This window comes from Phalaenopsis equestris, unplaced genomic scaffold (assembly GCF_001263595.1).
Source record: "Phalaenopsis equestris unplaced genomic scaffold, ASM126359v1 Scaffold000804, whole genome shotgun sequence".
NCBI lineage: Eukaryota > Viridiplantae > Streptophyta > Magnoliopsida > Asparagales > Orchidaceae > Phalaenopsis > Phalaenopsis equestris.
The window spans coordinates 162611-186308 of record NW_018165244.1 but is presented as its reverse complement, the minus strand read 5'-3'; the positions used below and the strand labels follow the sequence as shown (position 1 = coordinate 186308).

Below are 23698 nucleotides of genomic sequence, written 5' to 3'. Positions count from 1 at the left end.
GAGCTTGAGTCGGCCTCCATTCTTCTTCTTCCTCCTGGAATAGACCTGTCATTCCTCATCTGATGAATCAGTCTGATGGGGTGGTATAGCTGAAGCAGAAAGATTACTAACCTTAGTTCCCACAATAAGTTCTAGTATATGTGAAGTATGAGTTGCTTCTATACCAAAAACTTCCTGAAGAAGTGGAGTTACGAGGCTCTCCTGATTATCAGTCTGAACACTATCATTTGTAGGTAATAGTCCATCAGTATTGTTTTCTATAGGGTTTAAAGGTGTGAGCATCACATCACTTGCAATAACAGTAACAACAGTGTCATGGGGGGTTCCTCAGAGGCAACAGACACCTCTTATCTGGTAATATCCTCCCCAGGTGGAACTAAAATGTCCAGAGCAGTGGGGTTAGACCCATCCTCATTCACTTGAACCTTAGATTTCAAATTTAGATGAAACTTATGGCATTTATCAAGGACATGAACAAACATCTTACTATTTGTACAATATGGGTATGTGCTCCATGACGATTTGTTGTCAATAAACATTAGGTAAAGTAATATCTTTTTCCACAAGTATTCTGGCCACCGAGGGTCTGATTAGGTTGAAACTAGGCAGAACTAGTTTTAAAGGATCCCCAAGGATGGCCCGAATAGAGTAGACAACCTGATGGTGAAAAAAATGCAGCTTGAGACCAGGTAAACTAAACCATAGCGGTACAGTGGAAGTTTCATGATTTGGGTCAAAATTCGAAGACCACTTGAGTAGCTTCATAGGTTTACCAACAATGTTGAGATATTTTTTTGTAGAAAATTCGAGTGTAGTATTCAGACATGGTTAACTGAATCAAAACATGTCTCCCATTCATGAGCCCACTTTCCACTTTCTTGCTAATTTAAGGTCATCAAAACTTTTCCTAATAATCTCCATAGGTGGGTGTCCCCACTGAAATTTCCCAATGAGAGAAAACTTAAATTTGTCAGTCAAGGTTGAAATTTCTGACTCGGAGAAAAAGAGTGTTGTCTTCTCACTTTTCTTGTTTGCATTCTTAATAAATGGGCAGTTACTTGTACGATCACGATTCTCCTTATAACTTGAGAGGAACACAATCGTCGTCTCCCCCTGAGGATTACCCATAACATGGGCAAATGAGGTTTTGTCAGGTTCAATCGAAGAAGAAGGAAGCTCCACCGCAGCAAGGAGAAGCCTTGCAAGTCGGGCAGAGAGCCGAAGAGGTCGAGGCGCTGCGCAGAAGACAGTAAACCGCAAATAGGAACTGCAAATGAGCTCTACAGAGTCGAAACCTCAGTTCGACAAAGGCCGCGTAGAAGAACAACGACGAGTTGACGCCGCAGAAGCAGGAAACGGAGCCGCAGAGCGTGATCGACCCTACAGTGAGCAGCGAGAACAGGCGCAGCTCGACGAAGCAGATGACGGAAAGAGAGGAGCGTACCCCCTTCTACGAGCGTGGAATTACAGCAGCAGAGGCTAGGGTTCGTCGTGAGGCGAAACCCTAGCAATATATAAAAGAGTATAATAATTAATTTATTTAAAAATCAAAAGTTTAACTTAAGAACAGTCGGTCTTCAACTTCCTTCCTCCTCTCCTCTACACGAGCATAGTGCCTCTTCTTCTTTTTTCTCTATGCGAGCATAGCACGGAAGTCTCCTCCTACCTCTCTGCCTTCGGCCGCGACCCAACCCATCACCGCAAGCCCTCAACACCGCCTCCTCCTCCTTCGCACGTTACCAGTGCACAAAGTCGCAACTTCCTCCTTCGTTCTCAACTTCGATTGACTAGAGATCGGCATAGGACAACACACTTCTCCTTCTTACTCCTCTTCCTCTGCACACAAGCATAGAATCGAAGCCACTCGACCACCTTCCTCCCCTTCTTCCCTTCAATTGCTTCTTCTCCTTCACCTCTACGGTTTCATTTCTTGCCCCTTTGATACCATCTTTCAAAAGAAGGCACAAAACTCTTAAGTGATAACTGAAAGGAAATGTATCCTTAGTGCCTATTCGATTTATTATTATTATTATTATTATTACTATTATTATTATTATTATTATTATTATTATTATTATTATTATTATTATTATTATTATTATTATTATTATTATTATTATTATTATTATTATTATTATTATTATTATTATTATTATTATTATTATGAGTTGTTACAGGGCATTAGAAGAGGTACTTTGCCCAATGAAAGCACATATAATGCTTGTAAACTTCACAAATAACCTATGTTGTAACTGCCATGCAACTAGTCCTTTAGCGAAAGGGCTCAAAATCCACCAGCCATCTGAGAAAATGGTTGAAATTCTAGCAGGTAGGGAGATGACTCGCTCAGATCTATAAAATGGCAGGCAGAACAAGGAGAATGACACAACTCACTTAAAAGTGAAAATTCAATGGGGTGAAGATGATGAACATTTCTAATAAACATCATGATAAAATCTTCGATGAACATATGTCAAATAAAAGAAATCAGAGCTAAACAAACGTAAATTATCTTTGCAAAATTCCTACCATTATAAAAAAAATTGTACACCCGAGTTAGCACCATGATTAATAGTATTCAAATTGTCACAAATTCAATAAAAAACATTCTTACCTGATGTATTAGCTGGTAAAAACTGTGTTGACCATTTGTTCCTGGTTCTCCAAAATCTATTTCACCAGTTTCGAAAGGAAGTGGAATGCCATCAATGGATACACCCTTTCCATTACTTTCCATGCTCAACTAGAGAAATGATTTGAGATTACAAGGTTAAAGTCAGAAAGGCAGGAAAACATACCGCACTATACCATATCATAACATGGCTACCTGTTGAATGTGTGGAGCAAACTTCTCAAGTGCTTGAGAGTATGGCAATATTGCCTGGAGACAGAAACAAGTAGAGTTAAGAAAACAGCTGTCGACTAAACAATAAGAACCCTGAAATGATTAAAGTTGCAGACAAAAAATAAAATTTAAATAAGCAGGGGCTCACTCTAGCTGGAAATCCAAGAAACGAGACATTCCATACACTCAACAAACCTAATAGCACCTGAAAAGGAATATAGTGAGGATTACCATTAATAGTACAAATTAAAAGATCATAAATTTGCACGCAGAAACTCACAGGTATATTTTTATCAAACGAAGCTGAATAAAAGTGTTTGTCTATGCTACGAGCTCCATCCAAAAACCTTTACTAGCAACATACACATGTCAGTAGGAGTTGAGCATAAATAATATCGTTGCACAGAAAATAAACTGAAATAAACATATTTGGCTCTTTGCATTCAATCAACCATATCAGTATATCAAGCAATGTCATTTGTGCTTATGATTGTTCCCTAAGCATCTTTCCAAGCTGCAAATGTTAAGGCATTGGACACTCTATGAAATTAATATTTATGCTCCAGTAGGAGAAAATTAGGTTGTTTATACGGTAAATTGGGGATCTGTTTGTCAACCAGTAGAAATTAGATTTTATCGTCATCCAATATTAAATTAATGTTTTTTTTTCTGAATCCTACTAGTCAATAAGAAGAAATTTTTAAACAAAGCAATTTTTCTTTCTTCGATTCTCTGCTGAGCTAGAGAACTGCAATGATGATCCACGAAAAAGCATTCATCATTCAGGTAAATAACCAAACAGACCTTTTTTTACAATCAGATAAAAAGCCGATCCACTGACCTTTGAATTACCAAACAGAACTTTAAAGCATTTCATTATCTGAGGTAGATCTCTTCCTTCGGAAAATTTCAAACAGAAATTTCAAACAAGAAATATTTCACAGAAGACAAATTATTAAAACAAACAAAATAAACCCCAAGGAGTTTCGCTAAAATGTTTTCAACAATCATGGCTCTTGATTAGAAACTTTCTAGAATTTTGTAATGAAATTCACCATTTACTTTGACAAACATAATTACTCAAGTTGCTCAATCAGTCCAACTTGTGATGAAATCATATGAATAATCACAGTTTACTCACTAAACATCACAATAAATTGTACTAGCCGCATGCTATATTACGAGCCTACTCACTGTCATGGAACACTACTTCAAAGAATATCAATTGGAATCAGTCAGCATACTTTTCAATGACTGGAAAACCATATTGGAGAGACAAGGGTAGCACACCAACAGCACTGCAAACTGCAAAAACGAGAATCCACCAACTTATTATGAAGGAAAACCAAAAACTCCGTCAAAATGCCAGATTTGTGAATGAATGATGATCATCACCACTATAGCGACCACCAACCCAGTCCCAAAAAGCAAAAGCATTATTCGGATCAATCCCAAATTCCTCCACAAGCTACATAACAAAAACATAATGAGCTTAAATATATGGTATGGAATGAAAGGATAAATAAGTTACTTCCCTGAAACATGGATTAAAATACTGAACATAGACTGGTACAAAGGATGCCAAGCAAAACAAAATTACTCATGCAAGGAAAAGAAATTGAGCAAGTTTAACCATTACATGGACTAACACACAATGCAAAAGAAAGAAAAAATAACAGAAGAATGAAATGAAAGAGAATACAGTCAAGAGGTAGATATGAGGTTTGTGAATAACAAATGCTATCATATTAAACAACAAAAAAAAGCATGGTGATTTGGTTATAATTTTTATAGGTCTTTCAAGCTTAGCATTTCATACCAATGTAGCTAACAAGGCTCTACATAATACATAATGCCAAGGCTCTAAAATTTTCATAGGTCTTCGAATCTTAGCATTTCATACCAATGTAGCTAACAAGGTTCTACACTCATAATGAACAGCCGTCTTTGAAATAAATTGACTGTCATCTATGAGAAGAGAACATATTGGTCTCTGTCAATGTATTTTGAACTGAAATAAGCTAGTATGTAAAAAGAAATAAATTATACAGATATATTAGTATGAACTGAAAATGCAAGAGCATAATATTGAAGCCAGCAGTCCTCACACATAATCAGACACAAGGAGTGAGAATATTATTGTACCTTCAGATTTGTACTGACAGCCACCATATGCTTTGCTATTGCCTGTTGGCTGAACGGCAAGCTTAAATTAAGTAAGAAAAATCAAACTGAGAAATTGAAACAAATAAGATTGCATTGATTTGTACCCCAACGCATCAGAAATCCATTCCCTCAATGTTCGAGCATTCAACATAGTCTCAGCAGTTGTAAAAGTTTTTGAAACTACAACAACTGCTCAAATAAATGATGATGAATAGTAAATGATCAGAGAATCGCAAATGGTGCAAGAAATCATAAACATGATTTATGAAGAGTGGAAAGAAAAATTACCCAATGTTGTTTCAGGATTCAAGCCAGTAATGTTTCGGGCAACATCAACCGGATCAACATTTGCAAGGCTGTAGATAATCCTCAATAAGATAGATTACATGGCGCATATAATACACCTAAAAGTTAGTACGATTGTGCAGAACATCCAACGTATTTTAACTTCTAAAGATGGATAAGAAAATAGCCATATGATTTTCAACCTTCAATAAAGATTAAAAGCACGCCTAACTTGCTTAATATCTTAAATTGTAACTTGACCTTGAGAAGTAGACTCCCGTAAAATCAGTAACCACTACCATGGAACAGAAAAGCTGAGGAGGCCGTCAGTGCAAAGGAAACTGACAGACCAAGCATATTATTTAGGTTTCTAGTGTTAGAGAATTTATTAAGAAGATCAGATTCAATATCCTCATAACAGAGGTATTTTAATCTTTTAATTGATTCCTACTCAGAACCTCCATTGGTTTATTTATAGGCACATAATATTCATTTAATAATATATAGAAATTCCATTCCTCTCCACATTGTTATACACTATTTAAAATGGTACAAATTGAGGCACATCTCAAAACAATTTGTTCGAATGTTTTTAGGCGCAGGTCTCAAGCTATTCGGATGAGACATGCACCTCATAGGTTTAGGGTATTTTTCCCCCACACCCCCTTTACGCTTGGCCTACAACCCTTTACACATACCATCTTACCCTCTCAAAATAAAAATCCAATAGGCAGTCCTTAGTGTCGCCGCCGCCTCCTGCTACTTTTGCCAACATTCCTTGTTGCTCACAATCTCGCCTCTGACACATGATCTTCCCTCTCACACATACACTGGCCATCCCTAGTACTGCATCTTGTTGATTCCATCAATGCCGCAATCACTTGCTGCTTTCGCAGTCGTTGCAACCTTCCCCACTGCCCCTTACTGCGCCACATCTCCCCACTCACACATACGCCGACCATGCTTGATATAATTGTCTCTATGGCCACTTATTACTTATGTCACCACTATCATCGCCTACTGCTTCCACCAGTACCACAATCGCAACAAGTAATTGTTGTTGCTGCCACCATTCCCTCCTTATCACCAAGTTTTCTTCCACAAGGATGTTCATTTTCTCCATCAATTTTTTTTCTATTTCATGATAATCTCTAAACTGTTTTTTTTTTTTAATTTCTTTGAATATTTGTATATTTTTAATTTGTTCAATTTTGAATCAAATTTTTTAATCAAGATATTTGTTAGAAATGGTTAGGAGGAAAAAAATCCACAAGTCAAAAAGTTGACAATTTCAAAGTATCTTGCATGGCAACAATTCAATGAAATAATTAATGTATGCTCTTATTGTGTAAGTAAGCATAGTATCAAAGGCTCCTCATTTTCATTGCCACCAATATCCAATTGAATGTGAGTTTGCACAAATCATTCGTGGTGAGGATAAATTGGAGATCCTGAAAAGGTAAGATCCATGGCAGCATGGCTAGGGCCAACCAATGTGACTAAGATTTTAAGTTTCTTTGGGTTTGGCTAGCTACTACAGTAGATTTTGGAGAAATTTTCTCATATTGTGTTACTTTTATATATATTAACAAAAAAAGAATATACAGGCATTAATCTGAATTTGATGTTAAGGCATTGATAAATATGTAGATCAATTATAAGAAAAAAATATAGTGGCACAAAACAAAAAAAAGGAGGTTTCCAAAAAAAAGTATGTTATGAGACACTTTACTAATTTATTTAGCTAATCAATAACTAGATGAATTTCAATGAAAAAATTCTAATAAGAATAGAAGAATTATGTACTTTTAAAAATATAAATGTTAAAATGATTTAAATTTTTATACCCTGATCATAGCATTTCACAAATATTTAAACTATTTTAATAAAACCTATATTAAATAAATAAATACACACACACACACAATATATATATATATATATATAGTGTGTGTGTGTGTGTGTGTGTGTGTGTGATGTGTTAAAATATCCGGCACACTTTAGACCAATCCACTGATCAGGCTAGTCATTCTTCGGATGAGGAATGACAACTCTATTCTAAGAGGAAGAAGAAGACTGGAGGTCGACTCGAGCTTGGGAACTTATTGGATGATACGTTGGTTACTACTAGCAATGACACTCATGTTACCAATTTATTAGTTGGGCTCCTTTCCTAGAATTAGAGGCAGAGGCAGAGGCAAAGCAAAATTGGGTCGCTCTCTAACTACCTGATACCACGTTTTTGGGCATTTTTTGTTTTTTCATTAGGTCCCTTATAATTTTCTGTATTTTTTCTTTTTTTGGAATCATTTGTATGTGGTAGTTATCATGTGGGAAGGGTGAATGTTTGGGCCCTTCCACACAATCTATATGAATCCTTATTTCTTTTTAATATATTAGTCTTTGGGCTTTCTCAAAAAATAAATATATATATATATATATATATATATATATGTCGCCGGTAGGGCGAAAACTATAACTTAGGCTCGATGTCTCTCTCGTCGTTTGACTCTCACATCAAATGAGGCGTCACATCAGCGCTTTGACCTGCTGCCAGTAGCCTCTCTAGTGCTTCGATCTGCTGTAGCTAGCCTACTCCACACTCCGACCTGTTGCTGGCATCCTCTTCAGAGCTCGATCTACAAGCTTTGCTTCCGATCGACAGTTGCGTTATCTGCGACAGAACCGGGCGTTGCGTTTTTTGTTGGGTAATGGTCTCAGGGCTTTCTTACATCGCAGCCCTCGTCGGTGATAACCCCAACAAACCCTCCTATGCTACAGTGGTTCACAAATCCAGCTCTCATTTCTACCTCGCAAATAGTCTGATATTCTCGCAGATGTACCATGATTTCGTTGCAAGACATGGAGATTACAATATCATCAAGAAAGTAGAGAAAAAGGAAGGGAAAACCAGCAATATTCTTCTATGACGTCGAAATTTCAACTCGTGTAGGAAAATACAAATTTATTCTAGTTGGAAAGTTCCAATTAGCTTGCCCTAAGATGAAGACTATCAGGAAGGATTTTGAAGATTACAAACTAGTTGGGGCTTGGCAGGTGGGTCAATTCAATGGAAGACGTGTTATGATACAGCAAAGTATAGAAAAAGATTACACAAGAATTTTCTCAAAGAAATTCATCACAATCGAGGACAAACATATGAAATTGCTCAAATGGACCCCTGGTTTTGATCTCAGTCAAGATCCCCGAATTGCACCTATCTGATTCTCATTACCTGAACTCAAACTTCAATTTTTTGACCTACCTATCTTACATGCAATTGAGACTGTCCTTGAAAAACAACTATTCTTGGAAAATCTTTACAGGTAGACTTACCCACAGTTCATTTCTCAAAATCCTCTATTGCAAGGTTTTTGATTGAAAGAGATATTACACTATCAGATGTAGAAGAAGTCTGACTTGGCTCTGCTAACAATGGTTATTGGCAAAAAAATATTATAGAACAAAAATCTTACTACTGCAAGCACTGCAAGATGTTCGGACACCCGCAGGAGAAATGTTTCAGATTGCATCCACAGTTGAGAACCAATAGTCCAAAGCAGGAACATGTTGTTAGTGCACCCCACGTGCCTGAACGCGCTTCTAACAAACCGTATGATAGCCAACCTGAGGAGGGAATCACTACAAGACAGGAGTTGGTGTCTGCCCCTGGGACCCCTTCTCCTGGCCATACTACAACGGATAATGTCCCTATTTAGAAAGCATCAGATGCAGAGGTGACAATTCACACTTCACATACACTGGAACCTATCGTTGTGGCAACGACTGTCTTTCCTTCTACTGCGGTTTTAAATTAGACCGAGGATCACACGAGCCAGACTTCTCGGCGGAAGAAGAAGGCTGGGGGCACACTCCAACTTGAAAATTAATGGATGATACATTGGTTACTCCTGACAATGACACGACACTTCAAATTTTGTTATCTGGCTCCGCTCCTAAAACAAGAGGAAGAGGCAGGACTAAACTGCTCGTCCCTAGCTTTTATTTTCTGCATGTTTTAATTTTTTGAGTCTATCTGTAACTTTTTGTTGGGGTATTACAGTATTTGGTATCATATGAGTAAGGTGTCTCTATTGGACCCTCTCATACAACCTTTATGTATCTTTTCTATTTCAATAAAATCAGTTCTTGGGCTTTTCTTCAATATATATATATATATATATATGATATTTTACTCATGATAGTAAGGAGCTCGGAAGAAGACAAAAAAGAGAGAAAGGTAGAATTTTAGAGTAAAATGTGACTTTCCATAACATTTTCAGCAAAATGACTGCTTCAACTTGAATTGATAGGCATCGAGGCTTGCAAAAATTATCAAGATAAAATTTTATTTTGAGTTTAGCTTGGTTTAGAATTGAGTTTTAATTTAGGAAAATTTAAATCTGAGAAATTTCTATGATGTAGATTGCTTAAAAAAGAGATTTTGTGGCACTTATTGCAAAGAAAGTTACCCTGTTGTCGATTTTTAGTTGGTTAAAATATTCAATTTCTAATTCAAAAATTAAATTTATTTTAATCTTTGCATAAAAATATATTTAGATAAACATATATGTAGGCAAAGTTCAGAAAGGCTTTATATTGCAAAATGTAAATATTTACATCCTATCATTCTTAATTAAGTGATCAGACAGAAATTATTAATAAAATGTACATTTTTATACTAAGATTTTATAAAAATTTGTATTTTAAAAGTAGGACATTTAGGACATCTAAGTTGCATTTTGATGCACAAAAGTGATTAGCAGGTTGAAGTCGAATGGTTGAAGATCAATGGCATATGCATCCTAACATTTAACTTTGAAAATATATAGAGCTTAAAAAATATCTTGTTGTGGATCAAGTAGGAAATAATATATTATGATGACTTCTATAGGTGGGGCAACAGACTTCCATGTGATTCCGATAAAACTGGGTTACACTGGCTCTATTGAACTTTGTAGTTTATTGGTTATAATCCTATAATGAGTGATGTGGGTCAGATACATTCTATTATCGGGCTTCTACACATAACATACTCTAAAGCTAAAATAAAATATTTTATATCCAGCAAATAAATGACATATCATATTTAATCTAGTATGTTAAACCTTATGAACTGCACCATTAGAGTGCATTTGAGGATTGGACACTTAAAATTTTATTTTAAAATTTACTTCAATAAAAATATCTTATTATTATGCCACGTTATTTTTCAAGAAATTTCTTTTTGAAATAGTTATATATAAAGCAATACACTAGTATATGGCCATATTTGTAATTCTTATTGCAAATTTAGGATTAACAAATCATGTTGTTTCATATTCTTGTATACTTAAATTCTATATTAAAGTTCTTAATTTGTTTACATGTATAGCTCACCAGAAATTATTCTTGCTATTGCTTCAAGAAAAGGGATCTGCAAACTTGAGCCGAAGTGAGAATCAAATTTTGAGTTGACTACCGCATGTGTTGATGCCAGTTTTCTTGTAGTATATGAATCATATTAAATTAGTGTTTATGATAAATGATTGAAGCTGTGTATTAGCTTAGATGCATTTAAGAAGTACTATAATGAAATGGTTGAAACATTATGAGATGCTTCCGAGAAAAAGAATTGTGTTAATTTACTAAATCTCTAAGAGTTGGGAATTATGTGAAATGAAATATTTGGTTCTTCATGTGCTTGATTTTAACTCATTCTATTCTTCTAGGTAGAGTTTTAGAAGAAGTATTGGTGGTGTACTCAATTAACTAAATCTCCCAATTTCAATGTGGTAGTGATATCATCATTGATAAAAACAATTTAATTGACATTTAGAGAGAATATAAAAAAGCATACATAATGTTTAAACCTAAAATAAAAAACATATCAAGATTAACAAGACACAAACTTTAGTGGAAGAGTTGAGGCATCATTCTTCCTATGGTGATACTAACCATTGTTGTCATCCTGATTATCACCAACCACAGCTGCCTCATTAATTTAAATTGGTATTATGAAATCTTCTCGTCATTAATCCCCAGATAGCTGATGTTATAAGCAAATCTTTACAATTTTTAAGCATGACACCATTACCCAAAAATTTTAATTTTCCATATTTACGAGTTAATTTTATCCCCTTGGCTTTTTGGTGCATCGCCAGCTTTCTCTAGTACGCATTCAAACCACTTTGGAAAATTTGTATAACCTTTCCTCAACCGCATGAAAACTACCACGCTACCCTGTATCATTAAGTATACCACAATTCATATCAAATAATAAAGATTTTGATCTAGCATGAAAACTACCATGTTAAAAACTAAACTTGGACTTGATGCAACCAAACAACCAAAAACTCCATTTGCTTATGACTCCATTACTATCCAGTATTATCAAATCAGTAGTTTTAAGGTCTGATGAGTCAGGTCTGCATAAGCTTATCTCTATTATATATTACAAAATTAAAAAGTATTGGGGACTCGATTGCTTCACAAATTTGTTGACAGAAATTCCATCTTAGACTTCTTTACATGCCAGTTATCCAGATACAGCAGCACCTGGAATACATAGCTACATCTAAACATGATTTATGATTTGCAATGCATATTTGTGGCTTAAACACTTTAGCCAAGCTTTGATATAATGACTAGAGAAAATCACTATCATATAAATTAGTCCAAAAACAACAATCATTTATCCGACTAAGTGGTACATGAATCATTTATCTCCATTATGTCCTATTGAGTGTCATATTTTCATTTTATTTTAATAAATTAAATTCATTATTTAAACAACATGCAAGCCTTTTTAGGTCTACCTCTACCTTTTTTAACATGAGTCGAATCTAAAACATCTACTCACCAAACGGAATCATCAGATTACCAACGTTTAATGCGACCAAATCATCCAAGACGACTCTCTAATCTTGTCCACCACTGGAGCTACTCCAATCCTTTGACGGATATATTCGTCTCGCATTGTCTCTAAGTGTAAAGCCATTCATCCACCAAAGCATTCTCATCTCAGCAACACTTAACTTATTTTTATGCTTCTTTTTATAGGCCAACATTCTACGTCATAAAGCATTGCATGTCTCACCACAATAGTCTAAGCGGTACTTTTCTATCACACAATAGGCCTGAAGCATTCCTCCACTTCAACCAACCAACTTGAATTCTACTAATAACATCCCCACCTATATCACCATCACTTTGAACAATAAACCCGAGATATCTATAATGTTTACTCCTTTAAATGATATCAAATAAATTAGTCCAAATTAAAAAAAAATTAAGGACAAAAACGAAAGGCATCCATTATGGGCATCTAGTTATCACTGCCAAAGAACTTCAATTTACCAGAATACAATAGAGGAAGGCAATTGAATGATCCTCTTTTAAGATAACATATTAAAGCATATTAACACCATCGCATCCAAGTTTCAGCCACAGTAACCAGCACAATTTTTTTTAAAATGACAATGCAGCTGATCTTTAGAAGCATAGTTATTGTTGAACGAAGCATGCATATGGGTGAATACACATTATCAATAACAATCAAAGCTCACACCAAAACATGGGATGAGTTTTGAATCAAAGCGTGACTTACTAAATAGTAAGCCAGACCATACAAGTTATAGGCACTTACAAACGTAGTTGCCGTCCCTTTGCAAATTCTGCGGCTTCAGGATCTATGACATTTAGGAAAGAATCTTACACTTTAAGAAGCTTAAAATTATCCAAAATTAAAGGCGTAAATTTCAGTTGCTCTTGATTTTGTCATGCATAGAATTTCATATGTAGATAGTAGACTGCATTAATCATACCAGTCTGAAGAGCAGTATGCACAAACAAAGGTCCAAGAAAGCTTCCACCAATGCCCACGGCTACAACATCCTTCAATGTCTTTCCTGTTGCTCCAACCTGATGCAATTGTTTGTTAAAAAGTCAACCATGAAATTATGTAAATGCAGCACAAGAACTATTCTTTGTTTCTAACCCATGAGCCACTTCGAACTCTTTCAGAGAAGTTATTGATCTTCTCTATTACATTCCAAACATCTGGAACAACATTCCTCCCATCACTATGAATAACTGAATCCCTTGCAGCACGCAAAGCTATATGCAGCACAGACCTGTCCTCGGTACTGTTTATCTGAAATGTCATACACAGCTTCTTATGGCCACAGAATGTATAAGGGTAGAAAACAATGAATATAAAGAAGAAAAATGAGGGCTTGCATGTGGTGCTTGCAATCTGTGATTGTGAGTGATGTAATAGATGGAAGATTCTACCTAAATGAGTCAATAAGCATTTTCAACACAAAGCCTTAATTATGAAATATAGAATGAATAAGAAGGTAATAGATCATGAGAGACATCTACTATGACTTATAACGATTATAAAAAAGCTAAAATCTTGCAAAGAGTGTAGTCAATAAAGCAAAGGTTACATTTTTTAATTGATGATTTACATAATAATTTGGCACCAACAACAGAAGAAAATAAGATGCATAGAATAGGATTTAGAAGATCTAGCAATTTTAATCAAGTTAGATGCTTGAAAATAAGAAATCATAGTGTAAAGTGTGCAAGGGCCTAAATACAGTGAAAACAATGCAACTGTGATCAGGTATAGTGTTAAATAAGCATTCTCATATGAATGGATGCAGACAAATAACTTAATCCATGAAACTAACTTTATAATAGGATCTAGAGGTACTCTCACATGTAAAAGTGTAAAAAAATCGAGCTTAAGTGCGCCCACGCTTGACTCGTTAATAAATATCGTTGTTCTTGTTCAACTCGTTAATATATCAAGCACAAAAAATTTGTTTGTGTTCGGCTCGTTTGCTTAGCGAGCAGAACACAAGCTATTCTCGAACAACAAGTCATTTTGACATCCCTAATCAAGCAAGCGTCAAATATTAAGGTTAGGGGCAAGATTTAAATCTTATTTTTTATACTAAAATATTAATTTAAATAGAATTTAATATATTTTTATTTTATATTTTTAATTAAAAATTTTAATTGATTATAAATTTTTTGTAACCTCATAGCTAGACAATTAAATTTTTTTAAAATAATACTCAACAATTATATATATATATATATAATTTTGAGCTAAAATGAGTTGAACACGAAAGAACAAATCTTTTTTCATGTTTGACTCATTTATATATCAAGCACAAGAAAATTATTTATGTTCGGCTACTTTTCTTAGCAAACGAACTGAAACGAGCTACTTAACAAGCCAAATACGAGTTGTTCGTGAACAACGAACCATTTTTACAGCCCTACTCATAGGTAAATTAATGGAATTAGTAGATATTATGATTAATATAAAGAAAAATATCTTATGCATTCAAGAAAATAAATGAAATGGAGAAAATGCTACGGAGATTGAGAGCTTAGGTTTTTTACTTTAGTATTAATGTAGGAGTCGTAGTTGGGGTAAGTGATAAAAAGAATTTGAAAAATAATGTTATAAAAATTAATTGAATTAGATATAGAATTAAATTGTTGCTAATATTAAGCTTCTTGAGGTTATAAGTGTTTATCCTCCTCAAGTTCAAAAAAAAAAACATTGGAATGACCAAGATGAATTACCACAAATCATACCCTTTGAAGAAATAATTTTTATATGGACATGTTGGTAGGTTTGTAAGAGATTTTAGAAATATTCATGGTGGTTATGATTATTGAGTGATTAATAAAAAAAGAATATCAATAACAGATTTTATTTTAGTCTATAATTTTATTATTGCTCATATTTTATTTTATAAAAAATATTGTATATTATCACTGATAAGAATGGATCTAATAAAATACAAATTGATAATTTTCTTATAATAAAAGATACCGTCGAGAATGCAAATATTGTAAAGTCATACTAACTGAAAATTTAAGTACTCAATATCAATTATAAGTTTTGAATTTTAAGATGAAGGGTTAAAAGATTAAAAATAGAATGAAATATTGCTACTGAATTTGATTGGGGCACTTAAAAGATACGAACAAAATTATATATAGGAGTAAATTTTAAGATCTTAAGATTTGGATATTCATGAAGAAGCTAATGCTAAGTGGGAAAAAATAACAAACACTATTAAAAAAGTGGCACAAGATATATTTGAAGAATCAAAAAGAAAAATTTTTATAAATAAAAATAGTTAAATGAAATGTGAGCAAAAACAAGATAAAATATAAAAAGTTTTTTTATAAAAATTAGTTTAAATATAAAAGTTTAGATAATTAAAAAAAAATATAAGATGACCTGTAGGTTGCTAAGACAATAATTTATGATCCTAAGAATTCTGATTTTAATAATTTTCATAATAAATTAAATATTAAGGAGGGTGAAAGACATATGAATAAATTAGTCAAATAAAGAAAAAAATATTAAGCATTAATATGAAAATAAAAATTAAGAAAATTCTTAGATGAACAAATCCAACATAGGTAGGTGAGATATTTTGATAAACTATTCAATAAAGTTTCTAAAAATATGATCAACTTTAGTGATCTTAATATCATTAATAATAATATTTTTTTTATGTTTACCGTCGCATTAGTAAAAAGAAACTTTAAAAAGTTTTAAGGAAAATTATGGGTGAAAAATCAGTACGACCTGATAGTATCCCAATAAAAATATGGAAAATTTTAAAAGAATTAGGAATTTCTTAGCTTACTAAACTTTCAATATTATTTAAATAAAAAGATATCTAAAAGGTAGAGGAAGTGTTTTTTGGTCCCAATTTTTAAGAATAAAGGGGATGCACAAGATTGTGTAAATTATAAAGGAATTAAATTAACGTCATATTAAAATGATGGGAGAGAGCAATTGAACATAGGTTAAGACGTAATATAATGATTTCTCATAATATGTTTGGATTTATGACGGGCAAGTCTACCGTGGAAGTTATATATTTATTGAGAGGTTTGATGGAGAAGTACAAAAAGAGTAAGGAGGATCTAAATATGATTTTTTTTTTTATTTATGAAATGCTATGATAAAATTCCTAAAGAAGTTCTTTGTAGAGTTCGGAAAAAGAATGGTGTTGATGACTTTATAACTTGTGTTTGAACAAAATGAGGATTGACCAAATAATGTTCTATTTCAGTTGGTTTACATCAAGGAACGTCTTTAAGCACATATCGTTTTGCGTTAGTTACGGATGTTATTGATGGACATTTATAGGAGGATGTAACTTCGCGAATGCTTTTCACTGTTAATATCCTTCTTATGGATAAGACTTGAATAAAATTTAGGAAAAACATGAATTATAGAGTTAAAACTAAATACATTGAATGTAATTTCGTAGTAGTAGTAGATCTAGTAGTGGAATTGTAACAATGGGTGACCAAATCATTAAAATGAGTGAACATTTTTATATATCTTAAGTCTATTATTCAATGTAGTGGTGACATATAGATGGGGATGTTAACAGCAAAATTTATGTCTGATGGTTTAAGTGGATGAATGCATCAGGCTAATTTGTCTGATAGAAAAGTACCGCTTATAAACTTAAAAAAAAAACTATAAAATAGTGGTGAACTTGTAATGCCTTATGGGGAAAAATGTTGGTCTATCAAAGAGAAGTATGATACAAAGTTAAATGTTCCTGAGATGAGAATGCTTACATGGATGAGTGGGTTTACGCTTAGAGATAAAATGTAAAATGAATATATCTGTGAAAAGGTTAGTGTAGCTTCAGTGGGAGACAATATTAGAGAGTCATCTTAGATGGTTTGGTCATATTAAATGTCGATTATCTGATGGTTAAGAGAGCAGATGTTTTAGATTCGACTTATGTTAGAAAAGGTAGAGGTAGACCTAAAATAACTTAGGAATGTTGTATAAAAATAATCTTAATTTATTAAAATTAAATGAAAAATATGACATTCAATAAGACAATTGGAAAAAGAAGATTCATGTAGCCAACCCCACTCAGTGGAATGGAGGCTTGTTTATCGCGACCTAGTCCGAGGCTTGGAATTAACCAAGCCGGGAACGGACGATCGAACGATAAAAATCAATTCTCTATTATTCTATTCATATCACTAAAAAGTTTAATATTCAAAAAATCAGGGAAGAGCCTCAAAAGAAAAAAATTTAATTAACAAAGATAATTGTTTTGTTGTTCTCGCCTCCTGTACACATTTTATTCTCTTCTATTCATCTTGTCCAAATGTTTAAAATCTAAAAAAAATTAAAATAACATAATTAGTTCTCTAAAGATAACCCAAGAGTAATCATACTTTTAAACTACAGTAACCCAAAAAAAGAAATCAATACGCATGCAAAACATTCATATCTCTATAAGAAATCTTATCATATGCTAGTCTTTCATGTTTTTATAAGAAATCATATATAAAATAAAATTGAAAAACATGTTGTCGTTCCGCTCTGCTAGGGTTCCGCCCCATGGCGAACCCTAGCTTCTCGTGTTGCTTTCGGCTTCAGGATTTACTCGCGTCGCGTAGTCTCGCGTCGACTGCTTCCATTCGCGTCGTCTCGCATTTTCTTTCGCGTCTCGTCTGGCAGCAGTGCTGCGGTCGAACTGCGTCTCGTCTGGAGCCGCTCGACAGCCTACGTCCGTGTGACAGAGCCACTCGACAGCCTGCGTCTCATCTGCGACAGAGCCACTCGATCGTCTGCTCGACTCTACCTCTGGCGTCTGCGACAGTGCCTCTCGACACCCCAATTCGTGCAGCTTCTCACTGTGCTGCAGGTTGGCACTGACTGCAGTAATGGCCTCATGGATTTCCTATGCCACTGCCCTCGTCGGTGATAACCCTGCCAAACTCTCCTATGCTACAATGGTTCATAAACGCAGCTTCCATTTTCACCTCGTAGATAGTGCGATATTCCCACAGATTTACCATGATTCTGTTTAAAAAAATGGCGATTGCAATCTCATCAAAAAATGCAATCTCATCGGCGATTGCAATCTCATCAAAAAAGTAGAGAAAAAGACGGGTAAACCAACAATTTTCATCTCTGACGTTGAAATTTCAACTCGTGCAGGAAAATACAAATGTACACTAGTTGGAAAGTTCCAATTAGATTGCCCTAAGATGGAGATCATCATGAAGGTTTTTGAAGATTTCAAACTAGTTGGGGATTGACAGGTGAGTCATTTCGATGGAAGGCATGTTATAATACAGCTAAGCACAGAAGATAATGACACGAGGATTTTCTCAAAGAAATTCATCATAATTGAGGGCAAACATATAAAATTGTTCAAATGGACCCCTAATTTTGATCTCAGTCAAGAACCCCCAATTGCACTTATTTGGTTCTCATTACCTGAACTCAAGCTTCATTTCTTTGACTTACCTATCTTATATGCAATTGGAATTATCCTTGGAAAACCTTTGCAGGTAGACTTACCTACAATTAATACTCAATGCCCTCTATTGCAAGAATTTTGATTGCACGAGATATTACACTACCAGGTGTAGAAGAAGTCTGACTTGGATCTGCTCACAATGGTTATTGGCAAAAAATCATTATGGAACAAAATCATATTACTGCAAGCACTGCAAGATGTTTGGACATCCGTAGGAAAAATGTTTCAGATTGCACCCACAGTTGAGAACCAATAGTCAAAAGCAGGAACACACTATTAGTGCACCTCATGTGCCTAAATGCGCTCCTGATGACAGCCAACCTGAGGAGGGAATCACCACAAGACAGTAGTTGGTGTCTGCCTCTGGGATCATTTCTCCTAACCATATTACAACGCATAATGTTCAAACTGAAAATCAGGATAGTCTAGCAGCTCCTATTCAGTAAGTATTGGGTGCAGAGGTAACAATTCACACTTCACATACACTGGAACCTTTCGCGGTGGCAATGACTGTCTTTCCTCGTACTGCAGTTCTAACATCAAATCAGATCGAGGATCACTTGAGTGATTCTTCAAAAGAAGAATCACAGGTTTACACTTCTCGGCGGAAGAAGAAGGCTGAAGGCATACTCCAACTTGAAAATTTAATGGATGATACTTTGGTGACTCCTGGCAATGACACGACTCTTCAAAGTTTGTTATCTGGTTCCACTCCTAAGACTAAAGGAAGAGGCATACTTAATGGATGATACTTTGGTGACTCCTGGCAATGACACGACTCTTCACAGTTAGTTAGGCATGACTAAACTGGCTCATCCCTAGCTACTTGTTTTCTGCCTATTTTAAATTTGTTTACATTTTATTGAGTCTGATTGAGTCTGATTGAGTCTGTCTGTATCTTTTTGTTGGGGTATTACTATACTTGTATCATATGGGTACGGTGCCTCTTTTGGGCTCTTCTCATATAACCTTTATGTATCTTTTTCTATTTCAATAAAATCAACCCTTGGGTTTTTCATAATATATATATATATATAGTAAGCCACTCAAAACGAACATTCCTACTTTTAATATTTCTCATCCATCTGAAGCCAGAGTACTTGTTGATAGAGACATCACTTCACCTGCCTCTGAGGAAAATTAGTTGGGCACACAGCATCATGGATATTAGCAAAAAGTAATGATTGAGCTTTTTCTTTCGTATTGTTCAAACTGTCGTATGTTCGGCCACTTCAGTTCTCAATGTCACCATCTACACCCCCAACTCAGACCAAAAAAACACAGTGCTCCGCCAGAGAGCGATTTCAACTCACCTGATAAGCTCCAAGTTATTGACACCATTGATCATCAAAGGGATACCCCGGAAGACGTCAGTATTCTCGCAGGAATTATGACAACCATTCAGTCCTCAGTTGTAGCTCCCCCGTCTTTCCTGTCGTGAGGAAGAGGGTGATTCTTCAGACCCCACCTACCCTAGAACTTATCACCGATAAAACAGGTGGCAATACTTCTACTGCTTCACTACCGCCTCATCAGGTCGAGCAAGCTGTTAATGTTACTCAGGCTCATGAGAATCAGAATGTTTAACAGCCTACACCTGTCCGGCTTACTTTGGAATTTACTGATCAGATGAGTCAATCATCGGATGACGAATGATAGGTCTACACATCCAAAAGAAATAAGAAGAATGGAAATCTACTTGAGCTCAAGAATCTGATGGATGATACATTGGTTACTACGGGCAATGGTACTCACCTTAGCAATTTGTTAGCCGGCTCACTTCCGAGGACTAGAGACAGAGGGAGAACTAAAGTGAGACGTCCCTAGCACTTTTACGTTTTTTGTGACTTTCTGATTTTTTACCTTTATGTATCTTTGATTTATTTGGGTTTCGTGTGTGTTGTGGGTGTCGTGTGTGTTGTATTGTGTGAGTTGGGCTTTCTTTTAGGCCCTCTCATACAACCTTTTTATATTTTTCCATATATATATATATATACACACACACACACACGCACACATGTATCAATGATCTTTTCTAAATGAAAATACACAAATCTTCTATGTGCACTCAATTTAACTTTACATTTACTTTATCCTATTTACATTTGTCTCTTTAAGGATTACTGTTAGCAATATCACACCCCTACCCGATGTTATCCTATCTGCACAGCAATTTGCGTTCTCAATATCACAATTGTCTGGAGTGGAAAGACCATTATCTGTTCCTAACCAATATTATCCAATAAACACAGCGATTAGCGATGTAAACACCACAATTGTCTGAGGTGACAAGCTCTTTCTACTTGCACCTGATCGATATTATCTTGTCAGCATAGCGATTAATGATCTAACTATCATACTTGTTTGGGCTAGTCGAAAAGTCTCTATGCACATTAGTACACTGGCGTCCCTTACTTTTACCATTTGGGGGTGAACTCACTTTCAAGCAAATACAAACATACATGTATATTATATTTTTATTTCATCCTTCAAAGAACACATTACTTTCATGTGATTTGTATTTTTTTACTAAAAATCATGCAACTCTACTAAAATCTAAGGTCATATGATAATTTAAAAGATGCACATTTATTCTAGTTTCAAAGCTCAAATAAAAGTCAAAACATAATATGAGATATATATCTAGTTATACAATGAGCTAACATATACATTTTTATTAGAATATAAGGATAATGTAGTGATCTGATATCTTCATAAACTAATCCATTATGAAAATACTAAAACAACATTAACATGCATATATCATAAATGACCACATGAAAAATTATGTGATTTAATTTCATTGAGCAATTATTTAACATGCATAATTTTCAATCTAATAATATAAAGAAACTACTATAATCAAAATTTCACTGGAATAGATCATAGATGAAGTCATACTTCCATTAAAAATGACGAAAATTACTAAAATTCAGAAATATAATTACTCACCTCAAACTCAAACAATTCCCTTGTCCTTTGTTTTAATGGCTCGCACAATCTGAATCACTGATTTTTATTTAATAAGTTATTAATATTAAGAAGACTTATTTAAATTAAATAATCATAAAATAAATTTATACTAATCATACTCAACTCGATTTAATCTCCAGTAGGAGTATTGACTATATAAAATAAAATAATAAAAGAAATTAATTAATTAATTAATTCCAAAACTTCAATTGCTCCCTCTTGAAAAGTGCTCGTTATAATAATCGTTCCCTCTCTTCATGAGTTAAAAAAAAAATCTACCATCACAACCTCCTCTTTATTTTTTTTGCAGGCAGACGACGACATTGCTCGTGGGGAAGGCAATAACGGAATCACGACATACAATAACCACCAAAATTTATGTCTTTATCTCCTTCTGCGACATATGCATTGTGCTTTAGTCACAATTAAAGAACGGGAAGCCGATGGCGAGATGGCTTGGTGTAGATACCATCGGAACTTCCTATTTTTATCAATAATGTCAAAGTCACATCGCTCGATTCCTAGCTTGAAACTTGTGATCCTTCGCCTATCCTTTCCTACTCAAATCCTTCGTGATATGGTCACAAATAGGCTAGCAGCGAAGTCGACAATGGGATTACGGAAACAAAGATATTTGAAACTTCCAGCACTGCTTTCTTCACTCAGCCTAAATGCCTCTCCTCACGATCAACTCCGGAGTCCCGCACGAGTCTGTTGTTCCCTCCTTGTCGCGCATCCCAAGCCACCTAATCCAAGCTGTTGAAGCCCCTCGACATCCCCTTCGCTCTGTGCCCCAGCTTGCATTTCCCCGTTTTCCTTTCATCAAATTTTGCTTCTTCTCCCATTCCCGCCTCCTGCTAATCGAAGAAACCCTTGACAAAGGAAGCGCGTAAGTTGCAACAAGAGCTTGTTGGCAAAGCATGGACGGAATTGTGGATTTCGAACCCATTGTTTCCCTCCATACACTATTATCTTAAATCCTAAAAAAAGGTAAAATAGCCATGAGAGCTTTCTAGCAAAGGTTTCTGGTTCTGCTGCGATGAACTAGAAAATTGCAATTAACTTTGGTCATACTCAAGAGCAACAAGAACAGTCAAATTTTCTGAAAAATTCAACCCATTCTTTGTATCATCCATTTGTTGTTGGTGCATCTCGTCCTTCCATGCCTAATAGTTCGTTTATTACTGGACAGCAAAGGCCTTTGAACCACATGTGATCAACCACTGTCATCATCACCTAGGAAGCCCTCCCCGACTCAAGCGGCAGACATAATTGTTTGGTTGAAGGTAAAAGCATTGGGATGAGCTAAGAAAACTTTTAAATGACAAGGAGGCATACAATTCAAAACTCTCTTGAGCAAGTCAAAATCCAAAATAATGTTGTCACCTCACAAGCAAAGGTATAAATGCAGGGAAACAAGCTCATATTATTTTTATACAAGATAATCAAAGACTCACTCATGTCTTATAGACCGGTAGATTAGAAGATTCTCTTCAGTCGTAGTGTCTCATGACACTGACTAGCGCATCTTATAGACAACTGAGCAGACAGACATCCCGATACAGCCCCTAAAATGGGGAGGATGTCGAGAGTCTATCAAAATTTCTGGTGATCCCAGACTTGTAAACAATTTAAAATTTGAACTATTAAATCTTGTAAGCTTGACTAAAGGATGAGATATCATAAAATTAGAGAGACTAAGTTTAAATTGAATATGAAATGTTATCAATTGAGAGACTAAACTTAACTAAATATCAGTTCTACAAATTGAGGTCTAAGCTTGTAAGCTTGAATAAAATATGAGATATCATAAACTAGTGGAGTTAAGCTTAAATTTAATTAAATGTGAAATATAATAAATTGGGGCCAAGTTTAAGACATTAAAAGTTGTTTTTAAATGTTGAAATAAAGAACTAATATTCCAATCTTGCAACTAGATTCGCAATCTATCTGCTAGCCAACAGAAGTCGAGCCTTTTAAAGTGCAAAATGAAATTTTTGACTCAAAAATCATAATATTGCAAATATTTGAAGTTCTAAATGATCTCAAAATTTATCAAATTTTAGGGCAGTTTCGTAAGTTAAATGCAATATTT

At 34.7% G+C, this 23698-nt stretch overlaps 1 protein-coding gene across 5 annotated transcripts in view; it reads right to left on the bottom strand.

Moving 5' to 3' along the window:
• The window catches only part of LOC110031398 (glucose-6-phosphate isomerase, cytosolic), a 70660-nt gene that overhangs the window by 39507 nt on the left and 7455 nt on the right, over positions 1-23698 (bottom strand). For all 5 annotated transcript variants that reach the window (XM_020734573.1, XM_020734575.1, XM_020734571.1 and 2 more), the window contains exons 6-17: positions 13275-13430; positions 13102-13198; positions 12924-12966; positions 5300-5367; positions 5116-5200; positions 4991-5039; positions 4241-4313; positions 4090-4150; positions 3126-3192; positions 2994-3050; positions 2828-2881; positions 2615-2743 (exon numbers count right to left, since the gene is read on the bottom strand). In XM_020734573.1, coding sequence (XP_020590232.1) covers positions 2615-2743; positions 2828-2881; positions 2994-3050; positions 3126-3192; positions 4090-4150; positions 4241-4313; positions 4991-5039; positions 5116-5200; positions 5300-5367; positions 12924-12966; positions 13102-13198; positions 13275-13430 — 939 coding nt within the window. The remainder of the gene's footprint in view (positions 1-2614; positions 2744-2827; positions 2882-2993; positions 3051-3125; positions 3193-4089; positions 4151-4240; positions 4314-4990; positions 5040-5115; positions 5201-5299; positions 5368-12923; positions 12967-13101; positions 13199-13274; positions 13431-23698) is intronic.